This window comes from Heptranchias perlo, chromosome 2 (assembly GCF_035084215.1).
Source record: "Heptranchias perlo isolate sHepPer1 chromosome 2, sHepPer1.hap1, whole genome shotgun sequence".
NCBI lineage: Eukaryota > Metazoa > Chordata > Chondrichthyes > Hexanchiformes > Hexanchidae > Heptranchias > Heptranchias perlo.
In genome coordinates, this window is record NC_090326.1 from 148,560,277 (window position 1) to 148,581,108 (window position 20,832).

The following is a 20,832-nucleotide window of genomic DNA, read 5'->3' on the forward strand; positions in this document are numbered from 1 at the left end:
CTCATTCAAGAACTAATTGGTGTAGTACTGTCATTCATATTAGAAACTTTATGCAACAGAAACTGCATAGAATGAAGCTATGAAAAATATATTATTTATTACAAGGAGTCTGCAACCGCCTCACTGGGGAACATACGAGATTCTTAACCATTTCTTCCAGGTCAATATTGGCAAGAGGAATCTGCAAATATTCTGGTCTCTATTGTAAAACGGATAGGGACACACTGGAGAAGGTGCAAAAAAGGTTTACAAGAATAATACCAGAACTGAGAGGTTACAATCGTCTGGATAGACAGAGCAGGCTGGGGCTCTTTCTCTAGAAAAAAGGCTGAGGGGTGACCCAATAGAAGTCTTTAAAATTATGCAGGTGTTTGATAGGGTAGACGTAGAGAAGATGTTTCCACTTGCGGGGGAGTCCAAAACTAGGGGTCATAAATATAATATAGTCACTAATAAATCCAAGAAGGAATTCAGGGGAAACTTCTTTACCTAGAGAGAGTGGTTAAAATGTAGAACTTGCTACCACATGAAGTAGTTGAAGCGAATAGCATAGATGCATTTAAGGGGAGGATAGATAAGTACATGAGGGAGAAAGGAAAAGGATATGCTGATAGGGTTGGATAAAATAGGGTGGGAGGAGGCTTGATTTCAATGTTGGCAGGTGTGAGGTCATCCACTTTGGACCTAAAAAGAATAGATCAAAGTACTTTCTAAATGGTGAAATGCTCGAAACAGTGGCAGCCAAAGAGACTTCGGGGTTCAGGTACATAGATCATTAAAATGTCACGGACAGGTACGGAAAATAATCAAAAAGGCTAATGGAATGCTGGCCTTTATATTCAGAGGACTAGAATACAAGGGAGTAGAAGTTATGTTACAGCTATACAAAGCCCTAGTTAGACCAAACCTGGAGTACTGTGTTCCGTTCTGGGCACTGCACCTTGGGAAGGATATACTGGCCTTGGAGAGAGTGCAGCGTAGATTTACTAGAATGATACCTGGACACCAAGGGTTAAATTACAAGGAGAGATTACACAAACCAGGGTTCTAGTCCCTGGAATTCAGAAGATCAAGGGGTGATTTGATCGAAGTTCTCAAGATATTAAGGGGAACTGATAGAGAAAAAGTATTTCCGCTGGTTGAGGAGTCTAGGAATAGGGGGCATAGCCTAAAAATTAGAGCCAGGACTTTCAGGAGTGAAGTTAGGAAACACTTCTACACGCAAAGGGTGGTAGAAGTTTGGAACTCTCTTCCGCAAACAACAGTTGATGCAAGCTCAATTGTTAATTTAAAATCTGAGACTGATAAAATTTTTGTTAACCGAATGTTTTAAAAGGGTACGGGGCTAAGGTAGGTATATGAGGCTCGATTTTCACACCCGCAATCGGGGATTCCCGGGGCGGGTCGGGATCCCGGCTCCAACCCGCCCCGTTTCCAGGTTCCCCACAGACGCGCTCACATGCGCGCGCAGCCCCCACATGTGGGACTCCCGCCGGTAATTAAAGCCGGCGGGGTGCCACCTAAAGCAATTAAACAGGTACTTCAGGTGGTTTACAGACCTGATTGACCTGTTATTTTAGCAGGGATGGGATTTTGCAACTGACTGAGATTGTTTCCCATACTGGGGGAAACACTCCCAGTTCAAATGGACGTGTTGCAGCCATCAGCCTGTGGCAGCTGCAAAGGTCCATTTGACAGGTGTGGGGGGGGGTGGGGGGAGACCCTCACTCATTGCAGGAGGCCACTCTGTCACTTGGGACAAAGTTTGGCCTCCACCACCCTCCTCCTAACAATCAAATTCACCAACTTGCACACTTACCCCGATGTCCAGACACATTTACCTACCTTGCTGACCCCCTCAGATGTACATCTTCCGGATGGGGGCCGCCGTAGCCGCAGTCATGACCTCCTCGGAGGGCGAACAGCATCACCAGCCTCGCAGGCCACGCCGTCCACCTCTGACACATGGAGCTCCGCAACACAGTGCTGTGACACATCCACCTGCACAGCAGGAGGGAGGGCAACCAGAGAGAGAGATGCATCGCAGAGGGCACTACCCTCGCCACAGCTTCCTGGACCTCTCTGAGCAGCAGTGCACACGGAGACTCAGTCACTCGACATGTAGTCGTGGACATCTGCAGCCTCCTTCATGCCGAGCTGCTGCCAGCTGGCCTGAGCACCATCTTCTGACCTGTCGTTGTCAAAGTCACCACTGCCCTCAACAACTTCTCCTCCACGTCCTTCCAGGGTGCCACCCGGGACATCGCCGACAACTCAGTTGTCTGCACAAAAGAGCCCTGCAAATACACCTACACCCACTCTGCAGTGACACAATGGGTGGCATCAGGTGTGGGTCTTCATTGTGATCCTCAGGAAAGGGCATTATTGCACAAACCAGACAAGATTCGCAAAGACATGGCAGTAGCGGTGCCAATATAATATGTAATGTGAGTTGATCAGAAATTAAATATAAGTAAAAACCATGACAAACCCTCAAACACCCTTGTACATCCCCTTTATGCTCACGACACGTTTGCCTTACGTTTCCTACTGCACATATGTGATGCATGCCCTGTGGCTGCAGCACAGGTAGTGGCAGGTTGAGTGAGGCTGACCGTGAAAGAGATGCATGAGAGGGTGAGTACGAGATAGAGCCATGAGATTGTATGAGGATTGGGTTGAGTGGTAGTGGCGGGATGAGTACTGGCGAGGTGAGTAAGTGCAGGTAAGATGAGGATGAGGTTTGAGTGGGTGTGAGGGGTGATGTGACAGAGTAGTGATGGCTGTGCAGAAGGAGATGTGGGGTGGGGGCGGTGATGTGGCAGACGGAGTGTTGGGGAATGAGTAAGTGTACTCACTTTGGCTGACCTACTTAGGTCATTGCAGCGCTTCCTACACTTATGCAGGTGGGCGATATGTTGGTGGTGCAGGTGACCTCCTCTGCCACCTCGAGCCAGGCCGCTTCCTCCCGCCCGCCGGGGGGAAGATCTCTGTCCTCCCCCTCCTCCTCACCCCATCCAGTAAGAGCTGGAGTGAGGCATCATTAACCTGGGAGCAGCCTCCCCCCTGGGCTGCTCCATGCTGTAATTTTTCCTATTTCTTGCAGAGTCAGTGGAGGAGGACTGCCCCTTTAAATAGGGCTCCTCCAGCTGACAGACCTTACTGCGCATGCACAGTCCACCGGCCGTGCAGCTTAGCAGCGGGGAACCCGGAAGAACAGGTAAGTGGATCCAATCAGCCTGTAACTGCATGCGGAGCAGACTGATTTCACCGGGCGCGTTACCCACGCGCCCAATCGCCCCCCCACCGCGAACCCGCCGCCATGGTAATATCGGGCCCATGGAGTTAGGTCACAGATCAGCCATGATCTCATTGAATGGCAGACAGGCTTGAAGGGCTAAAGGGCCTACCTTTATTCCTATGTCCCTATGTATGGAGCATAAACACCAGCATAGACCAGTTGGGCCAAATGGCCTGTTTCTGTGCTATAAATTCTATGTAATTCTATGTAAAATACATTTTTTTCTTTTAAAAGTCTATTTGAAATCTTACTCTAGAACTCCCAACCCTTAACTACAATCCGCTCCAAGACTCTTATGGACATGGGAAATGGAGAGTAGTAGAATTTAGGAACATATGCTCTGCAACATGGGAATAGTTGATCCCACCGCAACAATTTAGAAATACTGGACACGATCATATTTATTAAATAAAATTGTGCACGTTGATTACTTCCCAGTTTAAAAACCGCAATAGAGCCTCATTTATGGTAAACTTACACATCAACACTAAGGACGTAAAAAATTTTCAAATGAAAAAAACTATTTGACCCATCAAGCTCCTGGCACAGACCACATACTGTCTACTCTATCACAGACTTTACCCTTATCTATTTAATATCCCGAGGGAAAGCTCTGTGTAAGAAGTCCCTGCCTCCCACAAAAAAGGTAATCAAGCAAAATTCCAGAATATTCAACTATCTCCACTATTCAGCCCTGACCCGCTGTCCTCAAGACAAATCCAATCCGGCCAATTACCGCCCCCATCAGTCTACTCTCAATCATCAGCAAAGTGATGGAAGGTGTCATCGACAGTGCTATCAAGCGGCACTTACTCACCAATAACCTGCTCATCGATGCTCAGTTTGGGTTCCGCCAGGACCACTCGGCTCCAGACCTCATTACAGCCTTGGTCCAAACATGGACAAAAGAGCTGAATTCCAGAGGTGAGGTGAGAGTGACTGCCCTTGACATCAAGGCAGCATTTGACCGAGTGTGGCACCAAGGAGCCCTAGTAAAATTGAAGTCAATGGGAATCAGGGGGAAAACTCTCCAGTGGCTGGAGTCATACCTAGCACAAAGGAAGATGGTAGTGGTTGTTGGAGGCCAATCATCTCAGCCCCAGGGCATTGCTGCAGGAGTTCCTCAGGGCAGTGTCCTAGGCCCAACCATCTTCAGCTGCTTCATCAATGACCTTCCCTCCATCATAAGGTCAGAAATGGGGATGTTCGCTGACGACTGCACAGTGTTCAGTTCCATTCGCAACCCCTCAGATAATGAAGCAGTTCGAGCCTGCATGCAGCAAGACCTGGACAACATCCAGGCTTGGGCTCATAAGTGGCAAGTAACATTCGCGCCAGATAAGTGCCAGGCAATGATCATCTCCAACAAGAGAGAGTCTAACCACCTCCCCTTGACATTCAACGGCATTACCATCGCCGAATCCCCCACCATCAACATCCTGGGGGTCACCATTGACCAGAAACTTAACTGGACCAGCCATATAAATACTGTGGCTATGAGAGCAGGTCAGAGGCTGGGTATTCTGCGGCGAGTGACTCACCTCCTGACTCCCCAAAGCCTTTCAACCATCTACAAGGCACAAATCAGGAGTGTGATGGAATACTCTCCACTCGCCTGGATGAGTGCAGCTCCAACAACACTCAAGAAGCTCGACACCATCCAGGACAAAGCAGCCCACTTGATTGGCACCCCATCCACCACCCTAAACATTCACTCCCTTCACCACCGGTGCACTGTGGCTGCAGTGTGCACCATCCACAGGATGCACTGCAGCAACTCACCAAGGCTTCTTCGACAGCACCTCCCAAACCCGCGACTTCTACCACCTAGAAGGACAAGAGCAGCAGGCACATGGGAACAACACCATTTGCACGTTCCCCTCCAAGTCACACACCATCCCAACTTGGAAATATATCGCCGTTCCTTCATTGTCGCTGGGTCAAAATCCTGGAACTCCCTTCCTAACAGCACCGTGGGAGAACTGTCACCACACGGACTGCAGCGGTTCAAGAAGGCGGCTCACCACCACCTTCGAGGGCAATTAGGGATGAGCAATAAATGCCGGCCTTGCCAGCGACGCCCACATCCCGTGAACGAATAAAAAAAAATATTACCCCCGCCTCAACATTACATTACGGGAATCAATGGCCCCAGTTTTCACCTTCAGCATACACATAGCAGATCGTTGGAGCAATCGTTGGCGAGGCCCCAGTATTTGGTTGGTAGGCATCATTTACATGGAATTGACATGCAGCCTGCACATTTCGAGCACTGATTGGTCGCTCACCATTTTGGGAGGTGGGAAATGTGGCAGAGCAACCTAAGAGCATGGGCCTGCAGCAGCACATTAAAAGGAGAGGGAGGCGGAGGGAATTAAAACTATTAACTTTGAAGACGGTATGGGGAGGGCAATTAGATTTGAGCCTTCAGGATCAGTTTATCTGACCTGCTTCCAGCAACTCCTTTAATTGATGCAGGTCTTGCCCAATTCTTGCCCTGTTATTGCCCATGTATAGTAGGCAGTTTTACTCCTGAATGGGTTGCACACTAGTAACAACCAAAATGGCACTGAGGTCCTAACTATGTCATAGGAGCCCGATTTTCATGCAGTAACGAGGCTCCCGTCTGTTTCTGGCAGAAGCGCTGGCTGTCTAAACTGAGGCTCGTCTGAAAATCGCAGCAGGTGGGAAATGGCGATTCACTCTGAAAAACGAGGCAGTAAAGAAACCAGAGGGAAAAATTGAGGCCAATGCTTGCTATGGAGTATTTGGTCATCTCAGTAGATACCCATCACCAGATCCACTGAAAAATTGCAGGAATTTTCCCTCATTTCAGGTGTAGAAATTTCAGACTGTTGTAGATATGCACAAGTAGTCTGTTGCTAATTCCGATAGTTAAATTGTTTTAAAATTCTTTATTAATCCCATCTGCTTAAGCCACTATGCATACCTCCCACCTCTTGTTCACTGACACTCTTCTCCCTCCTTGCCAATTCACATTGTCACCTGTTTCCCAATCCCATTTGTCCCCCAAGTTCATGGAACCAATCTTCCCCATTTCCCCCCTCACCCTGTTCCTGGTTCCTACCAATTCAGCTGCTGCGCTGGGAAATCCACTGCTCCTGAACTATCAGGAATTCCTGCCAACTGTGTACAGCACGGTGAGATTTCCTAGAGAAGCAGCATCAGATGGAGCCAGGAGCGGCAGTGAGGATTGAGACGGGAGTGGAGCAAAATGATCAATAGAAGAATGAGGGAAGTTATAATAACTTTTTTTTAAAACACAAAGAAGGTGTGGCTATTGACTACAATATAATTTTAAATGGGAACTGGATAAATATTTAAAAAGGAAGCTCCTAAAAGGGCATGGGGAAACAGCAGGGGGATGGGGTTATAGTAGATAGCTCCAGGGGAAAAGCCATCAACATATGCCCATTGGGCTGAATGGGCACCTTCTACGATTCCAAATTGATTGTCTTGACACACACAGAAACCACTCAGCTGACCCAAGAGTGTTGAAGCTTCCTAATTTAATCCTGTGCCTTCTAAGCCTGCACTCCTAGATCAAGTTAAATGGGCTGTTTACATCCTCATGCCTCTGCCTCTCATTAATTTAAAGACCTGGACCCTATCTTTCTTCAATCTTCACTTCTCAAGTGAAAACAAGTACAGCTCTGAAAACCTCTCTTCAATTCAGGACCAATTTCATGTGTCCAGACTTTGCTTAAGAAACATTTAAATCATTGTGTAGTCATGGGATGAAGGTTCGATCCTAAATGCCACCAAGTTCCCAATCTCAGCAAGCTGATTCATCAGGATGAGGGACGGTCACCCTGGGAGGTCAGGGAAGGGAAAGCAACAGAGGGGCAGTTTACTCAAAACACCCGAAACTTGCCGTTGAAAATTGTAGTAGAATAAACGTTACAACTCCCAGTTCTTTACCACATTTTTAAAAACAAATGTTAAGATTTTGGATGTTTGGAAATGATACTGACACAGTAAATTGCAATGCAAAATCATATTAAAAGACATTTCTTGTCCATCTGGCTGGTTGATATCACTAACTCAGACAGGAGCTATAGCTCCAAATTCAGGGTTGACATTCAGCAGGGATACTGGCTGTTGGTGCCCCTCCCCATCATATGCGTTGTAAGAGCCCATAAAACCCTCCTGCCTTGTAGGAGTAGCCACCCTACTAGCTGGTATAAAGATGGCTATGGCTATGGCCATGGAAGGAGCACTCGCGTGGCGGTCTGAAGGACTAATGATCAGCAAATCCTTCCACTACTTCATACTATTCTCCAAGGAAAGGGTGCAAAGATATAGTAACAACTGTAACTGAGTTTTAAAAATTGTCATTTAAAACAAGTGATTCAGATTTATTTCTAAACCTTGAAGCCAAATCTGAAATTGCTAATACACAAACTGCATAACTGCTGCACATTTTCAATTGCAGAGCCACTTTAGAGGGACAATGACACCGATCCCTAAGAGCAAATTTTTCCAGTATAATTCTCAAAGAAAGCTAATCTCTCATGGTAACCCACTTACCTGATTTTTGGAACCATCATCCTGTGTTGCACCATCAGTGTGTGGCAGATGGACGCCATCATTGTGAAAACATCTTCACTCACAGATTCTTTCCATACCAAGTTTAGCAACGCATTTGTCTGTTGTTTAGTGTCCAGCTTCTTGAGACACTCCTTAGTAATTAAATTCACAGAAATTCTACCATCGCCCTTTAAAAAGAATTAAACATGAATGAATCCATTCAAGCAGACAGATTTTACAAAAGGAACATAGACATTCTTATAATTAAATAAAAACATGACTAAAATCAACAGTTGAAGAAATCACAGGGTGTAGTGCATTTTATTTTAAATGTATTTTTTCAGATTTTGCTCATGATAAACCATAACTACCACTGTTATTTTGTGGAAGAGAGAGAAATTGTTTGCAAAGTCATTAAAAAGTGAGAAAATTGTAGACATGTAAATGTCAGTGAAAAATCTATTAGTTCAATGCTTACTGAATGTTTGGTTTTCTATGAGTTTTAGAACACGAAACATGTGAAAGCATATAGTCAAAAGACCAAACTAAAAGGGAAAAAGAGAAAATCAAAAAATTCTCATTCCTGAAAAAGATTGACAGAAAATTGAGAGAGACTTGTTCTGAAAGTAAACACAACAGAAAAATTCAAAGTGTCATGGGATAGCAGTAGCCAATGTATTATAACTATTTTTTATTACGTTAAAGCGTAGTTATACTGCATGTTTGGCAATAATGAAATGTGATGTCTAATCTTATTCCAATGCGACACAGCTGAATTTATGGAATCAGACTATTGCAGCACAGAAACAGGCCTTTCAGCCCATCCTGTCTACACCAGTGGATTTTCTCCATATGAGCCACCTGCTCTAATCTCACTTAGCTGTGTGCTCCCAGTAGCCTTCAATCTTCCTCTTTCAAGCAACTAGTTTCCTTTTAAAATAATTTATTGACTCTGCTTCAAACCTAATTATTTGGTGTCAGTAAGCAGTATAACTCAAGTGATGCAGATAGCTCTCCTAATAGATCAGCACATTTATCTAGCGAGTATCTATCATTAGGAAGGACCCAGTTTGAATCCCTTGTTTCTGCTGAGTTAGCAGACCTCAGCTGGGGCAGTAGTAAGGGCGATACAACAGACTTCACCCCAACTGGCTTGAATAGGTGAAATCCTTGATCATTATGCAGCCACCCCTGCTGGAAAGTGAAGCCATGTAGATGTTAGGTGAGCACAGGATCGCTCAGATACAATTTCCACTGCAATTGGATTAGCCTGCCAATACGCATCATACATGAATAACGCCCACTGAGACGAGGTTACAAAAGGGCAAGAGGCACCTGTGGAATCATAACCCATCAAGATACTTATGTCTGGGGTGGGGAAAATTAGCAAAAACATTTTTTTATAAAAGTAATTCAAGCAAACACCTGCAGTTTTAATACCCATTTGATGAAGCATAACCACGGCATAGTTACATTCATGTTATCTTAAAATATGCGTTTTGCACTCTCTCGATCTCTGAACAGGTCTGAAATTAACCCAACAGCTAATGACAACAGAAAAGCTACTATAAATTGCAGTCTATACATGGCAGGATTTTATGTCCTGTAAACTTAGGGATATGACTTACACCCAACTGGAGTGATCTTTTGACACTCAAGAGTAAAAATAATAGGCATTACTATAGCAACCTATACATCTTCTTTGTGTTATAAAATATAGTTTATATTTTTTTGGTGAGTTTTGTGCTCAAGATGAGGGCTATTAGCTCAAGGAAATGGAAGATTTTACATTCAGATACCCAATGTAATCATCAAACTCCCAGTTCAAAAATAGCAGTTAGATGCATCTTACATTCCAATTATCCTGTGGCTTGTCTGAATTAAATTGTCAAATTATTTCCAATTAAAGCCAAATTAGGGGCAGTTTTACGCTATGGGGCCATACTCAGTTGGAACTGGATTGAGGCTACCCAGACTAATTTTTCATTGAAATCTTACAAGCAACAGGGAAGACATTTTTCACCCCGCCAGTTCCAGTTGGATTTGAATCCGAAAGCAAAATTTTAAGTATCATAAAGTTACTGAGTGTAAAGTAAGTGCTCAGAAGCATAACAAAGCTGTCCTCCTCGCTGTAAACAGTGAACAGTGTAAAACTAAACACATCAATCAGTGTAAGGAACTGGATGCCTGATGACAAATAGCCACTTGTGCAGTACTGTTTACATATAGACAGCTGAATTGTGGTTTAGCATCATAAAAAACATGATAAAAATAAATGTTTTTTAAAAATTGTAAGTACCACAATGTTATGGTTTTATATTGTGTTGGAATTTTGTACATGCTACAATCTGTCACAAGTTAATTGCAATCACAACTCACTTTCAATAAAATATGTGGATCTGAAGAAACTACAAATAATTAAATCTTACACCCAATTAAAAAAAAACTTAAATGAGAAACAATTCTGGGCTTTTCTTACCTTACTGGTAAACATCTTGCGCTCCTCTTCCTCTTCATTCTCCGAGTCGCTACCAATTTCTCTGCCATTTGAGCCAATCAGTGAAACCGGTAACTGTGGTAAAAGGATCTGCAGCATCCTCAAGTACACAAGCATGCCTTCCTCAGACAGAATCGCTAATATTGGTAAGGGTGAAAAAAAATGCAAGAACGGTTACTGCCATATACATGTGTGTATACAGATACATAGACACACAATTGTAAACAAATTATTAATTATATAGCATTAACATTGAGCTAGCAGAATACCACTACAGGTGGCACAATAGCAAGGCGGCAAAATGATGCTTAAATATTTGATGCAGAAATCAACATTTGCTGAAGAACAAGTTGTTCGTAAGGCCCAACTTCTTGCATAGACAAAACACTCTCTTGCCATCAAAGACCACTTCTCCGCCATATAAAAGCACTATTACACACGCTGAAGGAAGATGCTGTATGAATGTCACTTTGACAATATTTTGGTCACTATTCAACAATTTCAAATGTGCAAAGAATTCTCTATAAAAATGAGTTTTAAAAAATACTATTTTAAATCATTGCGATCTAAAGGCAACACAGGCTTAGAAGTCACAGTATACGGAATGAATTCCACTTGAGACACAAACCAAAAATCTTTTTGTTTGCTGCGAGCCATCACGCTAGGTCACTCAAGGCGAGTACTGTATAGAATGACTACAACATGCTTCTTCAATGTATAACACAAACCAGCAAAGAAAAAAAAAACCATACCTATCTGTGATTCTCCAACAGCAAGAACAAAATACAGAAGCCAAGGTGCCATATCCCTGGTAAAAGCCAGTCCTACTGAAGAGGTTGTCTTCGGTATTAACAGTGCATTCAGGAAAGGTACATAAGGAAAGGAAACCCTTGAAGCAGACAGTGCTGGAACAAGGAAGTTGAAGATCTGGTCTGTGAACGGTGCAATGAAAAACTCTTTTGCCAATGCAGCAAAAACCTGATGCCTGTGTAGACAAGTATATTCATGATTTACAAATTATAGTAAAGTTAAGTTTGGCAGATAATACTCATCACATTGACTACAAGGTGCAAAAATGATAAAGTATTAATGTGTACAATATCTACATTTTTACAAATTACAGCAACAAACAATACTCTATGCCTTTACCCTCCCAACCCATCCAACGGTTCAGTGAAGAAATGCAACTTCTATGTTAAAATGAGCCAGACGAGGAAGGTTGCTGGTCTGCGCTGAGTAAGTAGATCTCCACAGGGGCAGCAGTGAAGCTGCAAGCGGCTTCCATATTCCCAAGGCACCACTGGGGAAATTTCTGCCAGGCATTTTGCTCCTGAATGCTACCTTTAACCTGAGTTGTAAGTGCCTATGCATGAACACCAGTTGTGAAAAGGATCCAGTTTGGTTGTGATGGCCCCAATGGTCAATAGGCTCTCCAACACTCACTGTTTAGGCTCAACTTAAGAAAGTCTGGCTATTTGTGCAAGGTGCCAAAGGGCAGGCTGTACAACTGTGCTCCCATGAGTAAGGCTCCTGGTTTTAGGTTTAAATGGTTAACTCTGCCTTCCTTTGGAATGGAAAATTTTAAAGTCTCAAACCATACTTAAAAAAAGGTAAATGGCTATGGAAGGCAATGGAATTAGTTTTGGATTGCTCTAGCAAAGAGCTGGCACAAACTAAATGGGCTGAATGGGCTCCTTCTGTGCTCTAAAAACTTTCTATAGTTCTATTTTACTTGTAGAATTTTAATTAAAATGCTACCTCTAAAACAAAATTATTTTACATACCTCAACACAATACAAAGGAAACAGTGATTTTGTCTGATTAGGGATGGAACAGTACTCCAATTTCCCCCTACTTTAATCTGATATTACTTTATAAAAAGAAACCAAGCCCTAATGAAACCTAAATTTAGAGAAACTGAAAAAAAAAATGGCTAACATACACCCCTAAATCATATAAAATTCACTGGAAACCCCACCCATCAATTACTGCTTTTAAGAGAAAAGCAGTTGAGGAAGAAAAATCAGATCAATTCAAAACAAAATTAGTTAGGTTCTGCTAGAATTACTCTAAAATCAAATGCTGGGAGCTATGCAACACCAGTGCAACTTGACCTGCTTTATCATTTGTCCTCATCACCTGATGGCTTACTCTGTGGCTTCAAATCCTTGCTGGCTACCTGTCATTAGGAAATCACTGTGGCAATTTTATTTTGAAGAGTAAGGGGGGAATCCAAACGCTACCACACCATGGCAGAACACACAAGTCTGTCTGCCTCTGGCGTGCCCAAGGATACTTCTGGTAACGTTAACACTATGAATAAATATACAAGTTTTAAATATTACATCCGTATTAGTTGACCTCCATGGCATGGCTCATGGCAAGTCAAAAGATGTACTGTTTTAAAAGGGCAGGAATGTGGTACCATGTGACTCTCATCTTATTAATCTGCTGGCAAGATGCTGCTGTGTATAATCTGACTGTTCTTTTAAGACCACAAGATTGAATTGTTCCAACACTGAGGTCAACTGCTTTTATGGACATTGAGGTCAATTAGAAGATGTCTTCTGCCTCCAGGAAGATTTCTCTGGAGGCTGGAAAGACTGGTTTCTACACTTCCTATCCCTTCCCCCACCAGAAATGTGAACAGTGCAATACCAGAAGTAGGATGGATGCATCGGAAAACCTGTTTTTTGTCTCGTTTAGTCCCTTTTTACCCCCACTTTTACTGGGGTGGGATCCTGGCTAATTTTCCTTCCCTAGAGGTGCCAAGGTCAATTCTATTGGAGCATTAGAATTTCCCTGGCTAATTTAGAGACCAGGAACTATACTTGGGACCTTCTGGTTTGTATTGATAGGCACCACTTTTATCCACTAAGTCGTGGGGTGGTGGGGTATGCAAGTAGCTTTCTTCAAATTGAAAGCCTTAATGTAACCAAACATTATGCACTTGCCGACAAATGTATTATTTTTACAACAGTTATTTTATTGCTATTACTGATCATTTTTTTAAAAAATAAACCGCTATTCATCAATAATTTGACCCCTATGGAAAAGCATCCAGCTTGCATTTGGCACTCCACCCATTAGCACAATTGAGAAAAGAAATTCACTGTATAAGGGGAAACCCAGTGGCAAAAGCCCATATACTGTGGTACACTGCACTGCAGTACCAACATGACACAATGACAAGAACTTCCAACGTAGCATGAAAACATATGACTAAAAATTGTCTTGTGATCATCAAACTCTGATCCTTTATTTGAAATTTCAATGTTAGAACTTATTCCTACCTTGCACCTTCTGGGCAGGAGGCATATTGAAAGTGCAGGGGTTTCAGGAAATTCTCTAACAGTGTCATAGCAAGTGGAACATGTGAAACACGTGAAACATCAGAATACTCTAAACTTGATGGAAGCCTATGATTAATTAACATGTAAAGTGATTTGTAGTAACCTGCAACAAAACAAAAGAACCAGTTAAAACCTCTGAGAAAAACAAATATTGTTCAATTACTTTAAAAGTATTAATATGTACTTAATGGCTTATTTCCCAAGTAACCTGCTGCGAAAAATATGCCTATTATGTTGTACATTACCTTCAGGTTCTGACTCACTATGTATTAACCTTTCACCCAAGTGCTCAGCTCACTTACCACAATAGTAAGAGAAGTCAAATGGACATTTTTATAAAATATAGTGTCTGAAAATGTGGGGTATAATGCATCTTTAATATCCTCCACTGAAGAAAGGCAAGAAACAAGTTTGCACCCATGATTCTCCAAGCAGGATATTCCTAATTCCAGCCAGGTCATTGGCTGGGGCTAAATGGAGTTTCAGGACTCTGCACAATAAATGCAGCCCATGTAAAACATACAATGCTACATATGATGGCAAGCCGCCTATCTCACATTGTATCATACACTACAAAAGCAACATAGTAGGTCTCAAAATTCATTGTTATACCTCAGTTTAAGATTTAGCCTTCAGGTGTCCAGACTCATGCCTAACTTCAATGACCAACAGTTTCTCTTCACAATAAACAAAATCCGTTCTGTTCCAAGAAGCCTAACATGTCACAAGCGAACTATAATGAGTCTTGTTGCTCGCACTTCCAAATTTTGGTTATTATTAATTCCAAAGATGGGTGAAGAACTACAGCAGGAGAGCAATTTTATGGATCAGATTAAGATTGAAGGTTTGAAATTAGATTTTGACTTTTGGCAGACATGTGAAAAAACAAGTTTCACCCAAAATATACAAGAGTACATTTTATGAATTTGTGCTCCCATCGTCGGAATTTTGCGCACTAGGCAAATCCCAAGGATTTTCCATCCATTAAAATTAATGGACACGATAACCCAAAACATGCTCCCAGCGTGTGAAGCTCCGCACCAGAAGTGTACATTCATAAAATCTACCCTAAGATATTTAGGTAAGATGTAGGACATGTGGAGCTGACCACATGGTATTGATGCAATACCATGACATGACATGTCCATTTTGAAAGTCTACTCAAGTCTAATCCAAATAAAATAAAGCATCTTGTATATAAACTGATTAATACTGCATAAAAAAAGCACACAGGAAAATAACATGAATAGTTGGAAGCATATAGATATCAATTTTGCTGATAGGAATTTCTACTCGAGAGCGTCAACAGTAACCTTTTCCAAAATAACATCATTTAGAAAACACATTAAGAATTGTGCAGGAAACTCAAAGCTAAAGAAGTATATGAATAGCACACTGCAGAATATTCACCATTGTAAACTTCTGGGTTTGAGTTCAAGAAGAAATGCAACTTATTTTATACAACTGAAAGCCAGTTTTGAACAAGCAAATTTAAACATAAAACCCGGTGTAACGGTCACACTGGTTTTTAAATAAGGCGGTACATTAACAGCTTGCACCTTCAGATATGTAGGTCAGAGACACATGCATAAAGGCAACTTACAAACTGAATTCATACCATCGCAGTTTGAATGTAAATGGTTACAGTAATAAATTTCCCAACATCATGCAACTATGTGTACTCTATTTATAAATGTTAAAACTCAAAATAGCACAGTAGTTTTAGTAGTCATGTTACAATCCCTATTTTTACCATTGAAACCAAGCATTTAAGTAAGAACATGGGAACATAAACATAAGAAGTAGGAAGAGTAGGCCGTACGGCCCCTCGAGCCTGCTCCGCCATTCAATAAGATCATGGTTGATCTTCGACCTGAACTCCACTTTCCCACCCAATCCCCATATACCTTGATTCCCTTAGTGTCCAAAAATCAATTGGTCTCAGTCTTGAATATACTCAGCAACTGAGCATCCACAGCCCTCTGGGGTAGAGAATTCCTAAGATTCACAACCCTCTGAGTGAAGAAATTCTCTTCATCTCAGTCCTAAATGTCCGACCCCTTATCCTGAGACTATGCCCCCTAGTTCTAGACTCTCCAGCCGGGGTAAAATCCTCAGCATCTACCCTGTCAAGTCCTCTAAGAATCTTATTTGTTTCAATGAGATCACCTCATTCTTCTAAACTCCAGAGAATATAGGTCCATTCTACTCAATCTCTCCTCATTGGACAACCTTCTCATCTCAGGAATCAATCTAGAGAATCTGCGTTGCACCGCCTCTAAGGTGAGTATATCCTTCCCTAGGTAAGGAGGCCAAATCTGTACACAGTGCTGCAGGTGTGGTCTCACCAAAGCCCTGTACAATTGCAGCAATGCTTACTTACTCTTGTACTCCAACCCCCTTGCAATAAAGACCAACATACTATCTGCCTTCCTAATTGCAGCCAAATCCTAATAGTTTCTCACCATTTAAAAAATATTCTGTTTTTCCTACCAAAGTGAATAACATCACATTTCCCCACATTTTACTCCATCTGCCACCTTCTTGCCCACTCACTTAACCTGTCGATATCCCTTTGCAAACTGTGTCCTCCTCTCAGCTTACTTTCCCACCTAACTTTATATCGTCAGCAAACTTGGATACATTACACTCGGTCCCTTCTAAGTCATTAATATAGATTGTAAATAGCTGATGCCCAAGCACTGAACCCTGCGGCACCCCACTAGTTACAACCAGCCAATCCGAAAATGACCTGTTTATTCCTACTCTGTTTTCTGTCCGTTAACCAATCCTCATTATACATACATATATACACACACACACACACATATACATATTATATATATTAATATATTACCCCCAATCCCATGAAACCTAATCTTGTGTGACACCTTATTGAGTGCCTTTTGAAAATCCAAATATACCACATCCACTGGTTTCCCCCTTATCTACCCTGCTAGTTACACCCTCAAAACTCTCAGATTTGTCAAACACTATTTTCCTTTCATAAAACCATGTTGACTCTGCCTAATCATATTATAATTTTCTAAGTGTCCTGTTACTATGTCCTAAATAAGAAATTCTAGCAGTTTCCCTACTACTGATGTCAGGCTAGCTGTTTTCTCTCTCCCTCCTTTCTTGAATAGTGGGGTTACATTTGCCACCTTCCAATCCACAGGAACCATTCTTCCAGAATTCCCTAGATTCTAGATCAAAATCAATGCATCCACTATCTCTGCAGCCACCTCTTTTAAAGCCCTAGGATGTAGGCCATCAGGTCTAGGGGATTTGTCGGCTTTTAGTCCCATTATTTTTTTTAATACTTTTTCTTTACAAATCTTACTTACTTTAGGTTCCTCCCTCTCATTAGACCCTTGGTTCCCCACTATTTCCAGTATGTTTTTTGTGTCTTCTACTGTGAAGACTGATACAAAATATTTGTTTAACATCTCTGCCTTTTCCTTATTCCATTATAATTTCTCCTGTCTCTGCATCTAAGGGACCCACATTTACTTTTGCTACTCTCTTCCTTTTTACATACTTGTAGACGCTCTTACAATCTGTTTTGCTAGTTTACTCTCATATTCAATTTTCTCCCTCTATCAATTTCTTGGTTATCCTTTGCTGATATCTAAAACCCTCCCAATCCTCAGGTTTACTACACTTTTTGGCAACATTGTAAGCCTCTTTTAATCTAATACCATCCTAAACTTCTCTAATTAGCCACGGTTGGGTCTCTTTTCCTGTGGAGTTTTTAATCCTCAAGGGTATGTATATACGTTGGGAATTATGAATTATTTCTTTAAATGTTCGCCATTGCTTATCTACTGTCATATCTTTTAATCTAATTTCCCAATCTACCTTAGCCAACTCGCCCTTCATACCTACATAATTAACCTTGTTTAAATTTAAGACCCTAGTTTTGGACTTAACTACATCACTCAAACTCAATATGAAATTCTATCATATTACAATTACTCTTCCCCAGAGGACCCTTTATTATAAGATTACTAATTAATCCTGTCTCATTACACAATACTAAATCTAAAATAGCCTGTTCCCTAGTTGGTTCCTCGACATATTGTTCTAGAAAACTGTCTTGGATGCATTCCGTGAACTCGTCCTCCAAACTACTTTTGCCAATTTGGTTTGCCCAGTCTATGAAGATTAAAGTCCCCCATGATTATTGCATTACCCTTGTTACATGCTCCTCTAATTTCCTGATTTATACTCTATCCAACACTAACTACTCTTGGTGGGGGCCTGTAAAATACTCATACAAGTGTTTTCTGCCCCTTGTTATTTCTTAATGAGGATACCAGCTTCATTCTCATCTTTTAAAACACACTCACCCGAAGGATTTTAATCATAGTTATTCGAAGTTACTAACCTTTCTGAACCATGTAGTGCAAAATTTGTTCAACTAACGACGCTACACTGTAAGCATCCTGTACAATGGGCAAATATGTTTTTTCTGAGGAAAAGGTCTCCAGCATCCTCAAAGGCACGGTAACATTCAAACTCTCATTGTTACAGCTCTTCAGTAACCTATGAAGCCAAAGAAAGTAATTGCTTGAAAAATTTAGTGAGGTAACAAATTAAATAGTTAATAAACTTTTACAATACGTTATGATGATGATACAGTCTGCATTATTAACTATTATTTCCTTCTCGGGTTTAAGCGCTCTCAAAGGTCAAAAACATTTTGGAAACTATGAAGGAACAGATACTGATCATATCACTTTTTTAAAAAACTTTTCCCATATGATATTGACTCCTTGCTGGGGCATAGTTCCACAGGCACCATCAGTCCTTTGCCCCAATGGCCATTCTTCAAGTATGAGCCTGGACATATAAACAGGCTTTCAAACTGTGGAGAACCTGATTTTATCCTCACCCCACATTTACAGGGGTCACAAGTTAGGAGGCAGGAGAAGGAACCCCTGACTGAATTTTTTTCTCCTCTTTAACTCAATAGGCACTAATTCAGCATGGACCTGGGACTTTCAGGTCAGTGTATGAATTTGTGCTACACTGGGCAGTGCCTTGACCTACTAGGGAAGCTGGACACTGATAATTTATATAAACTATTGCATTGAACTTTTAATTTATAATTTCTTTCCTCCTCCCATCATACAGTTATGACAACCTTGGCAAGGCTGATAACAACTTTGGGTGATAATGTTTAATGACCAAATAAACCAGGACGAAACAATGCCAGTAATAAAGCAAAATCAAACTTGGGTAACAGGAATAAAAAGCAGTATATATTAAAATTGGTGGATAAATCCCCTTAGAAGTACATCAGCATGGTGTATCACAAATGATGATATAACACAATCAAGCTCCTGACTGTGGCCATATCACAGCTGTTGTGGGGGGTGGGGAGGTAATTTTTGTCCACAACACAAAGGGAGGGGGAGTGACAAAAAAAAGCCTTCCTGAACCTGAATCACAGCGGCCCTTCTCCCAACATGTTACACAGCGAGATCAGCAAAAGTCTGGGTGCGAGACATTCCCATCTTCATGACTGTAGGAAAATGCATGGCAAGGAGAGGACTCAAAAATAGATAAAAGATGCAAAATAAAAAGCAGCAAATCAATAAAAGTGGAAAAGGAGAAAATCTGTAATGTTAAGGAAATGCAGCAGCTTCTTACGCTTATCATGTATATGAAACAGCTGACTAAAGTCAGAGGAAGTGATCACAGTGAGGAAAGGGTTGCAGCACAATGTTCTGTTCCCCACTGCTTCACTGTGATTGTGCAGCCGAGAGGTGCACTTTTACCTAGCACCAGTGCAACATTGACAAGTACAAACTAACCTGTACAGCAACAGAGTGAAATTGTTCTAATACTAGCATACAAACATTTACCATGCTCATATAAATACCATTGCTATTTTAAACAGGTTAACAATTCTATTAAAAACAGTGATCGAAGGAAAATCAACAGTTTAGCATTTATTTACCAATGCACAAAGTGCAAATTCACCCCACAAATATTCTTACAGTACTCCATATTAAAATTAAAGGTCCCACTACCCTTTAAGCTCCCAATTCTAATGGCATTCACAGCACATACTGTAGTCCGCGTGTGCCCTAAAAAAAACTGCTTACCTGCAACATAAACCCAATAAACGTTTAATTTGATATAAACATATTTGTTTGTTAGAATCAGCTAGCTGCTGCACATACTGAGCACTGTGCTTAACCAAATTTTGACACATCCATGTCTGAAAAACAGGGGAAATTAAAGTAAATTTATATCTTACATAGAACAATTTATAAAAACACAAGTCTTACTTTGATATTTAACACTCAATACCCATTACTACTATGTCAGTCTCAGGCTCATTCAAGGCCAGCTACAACATCAAAGATGAATGTGAGCTTATCATATTCACAGAGGGAAACCAATGAGACTGTTGGATAAGAACGTGCATAAGCAGTGTCTTAAACCAGTCTCCTTCCCACCGCCAGCACCGACACAATGATCCAAAGTACAAAGTTTGGCAAAGGAGGATCACACATTCTTGAAAATGATTCTTTTTAAAAACAAGGAGGACATCAGTTTAGAAAAGTTTCCCACAGTTGGTGACCCATGTGTACAAGATGTGAATAACAAAGTTGTAAGTTTCCTTCTGGTTTGAAATAATAAGGAGTTTAAACATTTAAGCTAATGGAAATGCCTTGGATGTTTCAAGTAGTAAAATTCCACTCCTGCAGGGCTGTAGTGTTGCTCCTTGGAGATTCAATAGGTGGGGGGGCGTCAGAAAGGGGGATGAGATAGCCAAGAACACGTGTAAAACAACAGTTGATGTAGTACTTTCATTTTTCTGTGTAAATTTGGAGCTATATAATTCAAGCAGCTGATTACAATGGCATATTTCTTCTCTTACCAATCTATCCAAATCTTCACTTTGTTTGTAAAAAAATAGGAGTTTCCTTATTAAAACAGTCAAATTATATCCATCACTGATAGAAAAATTTCCTCCTGGTTGGGCTAAGGAGACACAATGATCAAATTCACTTCGCTGAATCGTATGCTGTAAATGAAATTTAAAAAGACATCAGAATTCAATTTTCTAAAAAAAGGGGATTATTTTACAAAGATCTGCATGAGATAGAACG

The 20,832-nt window shown here is 41.3% G+C and overlaps 1 protein-coding gene across 2 annotated transcripts in view; it reads right to left on the reverse strand.

The window, feature by feature from the left end:
- The window catches only part of ube3c (ubiquitin protein ligase E3C), a 199,220-nt gene that overhangs the window by 146,037 nt on the left and 32,351 nt on the right, over positions 1-20,832 (reverse strand). For both annotated transcript variants that reach the window (XM_068008212.1, XM_068008216.1), the window contains exons 5-11: positions 20,601-20,747; positions 19,819-19,934; positions 18,093-18,250; positions 13,643-13,805; positions 11,102-11,334; positions 10,332-10,486; positions 7,853-8,040 (exon numbers count right to left, since the gene is read on the reverse strand). In XM_068008212.1, coding sequence (XP_067864313.1) covers positions 7,853-8,040; positions 10,332-10,486; positions 11,102-11,334; positions 13,643-13,805; positions 18,093-18,250; positions 19,819-19,934; positions 20,601-20,747 — 1,160 coding nt within the window. The remainder of the gene's footprint in view (positions 1-7,852; positions 8,041-10,331; positions 10,487-11,101; positions 11,335-13,642; positions 13,806-18,092; positions 18,251-19,818; positions 19,935-20,600; positions 20,748-20,832) is intronic.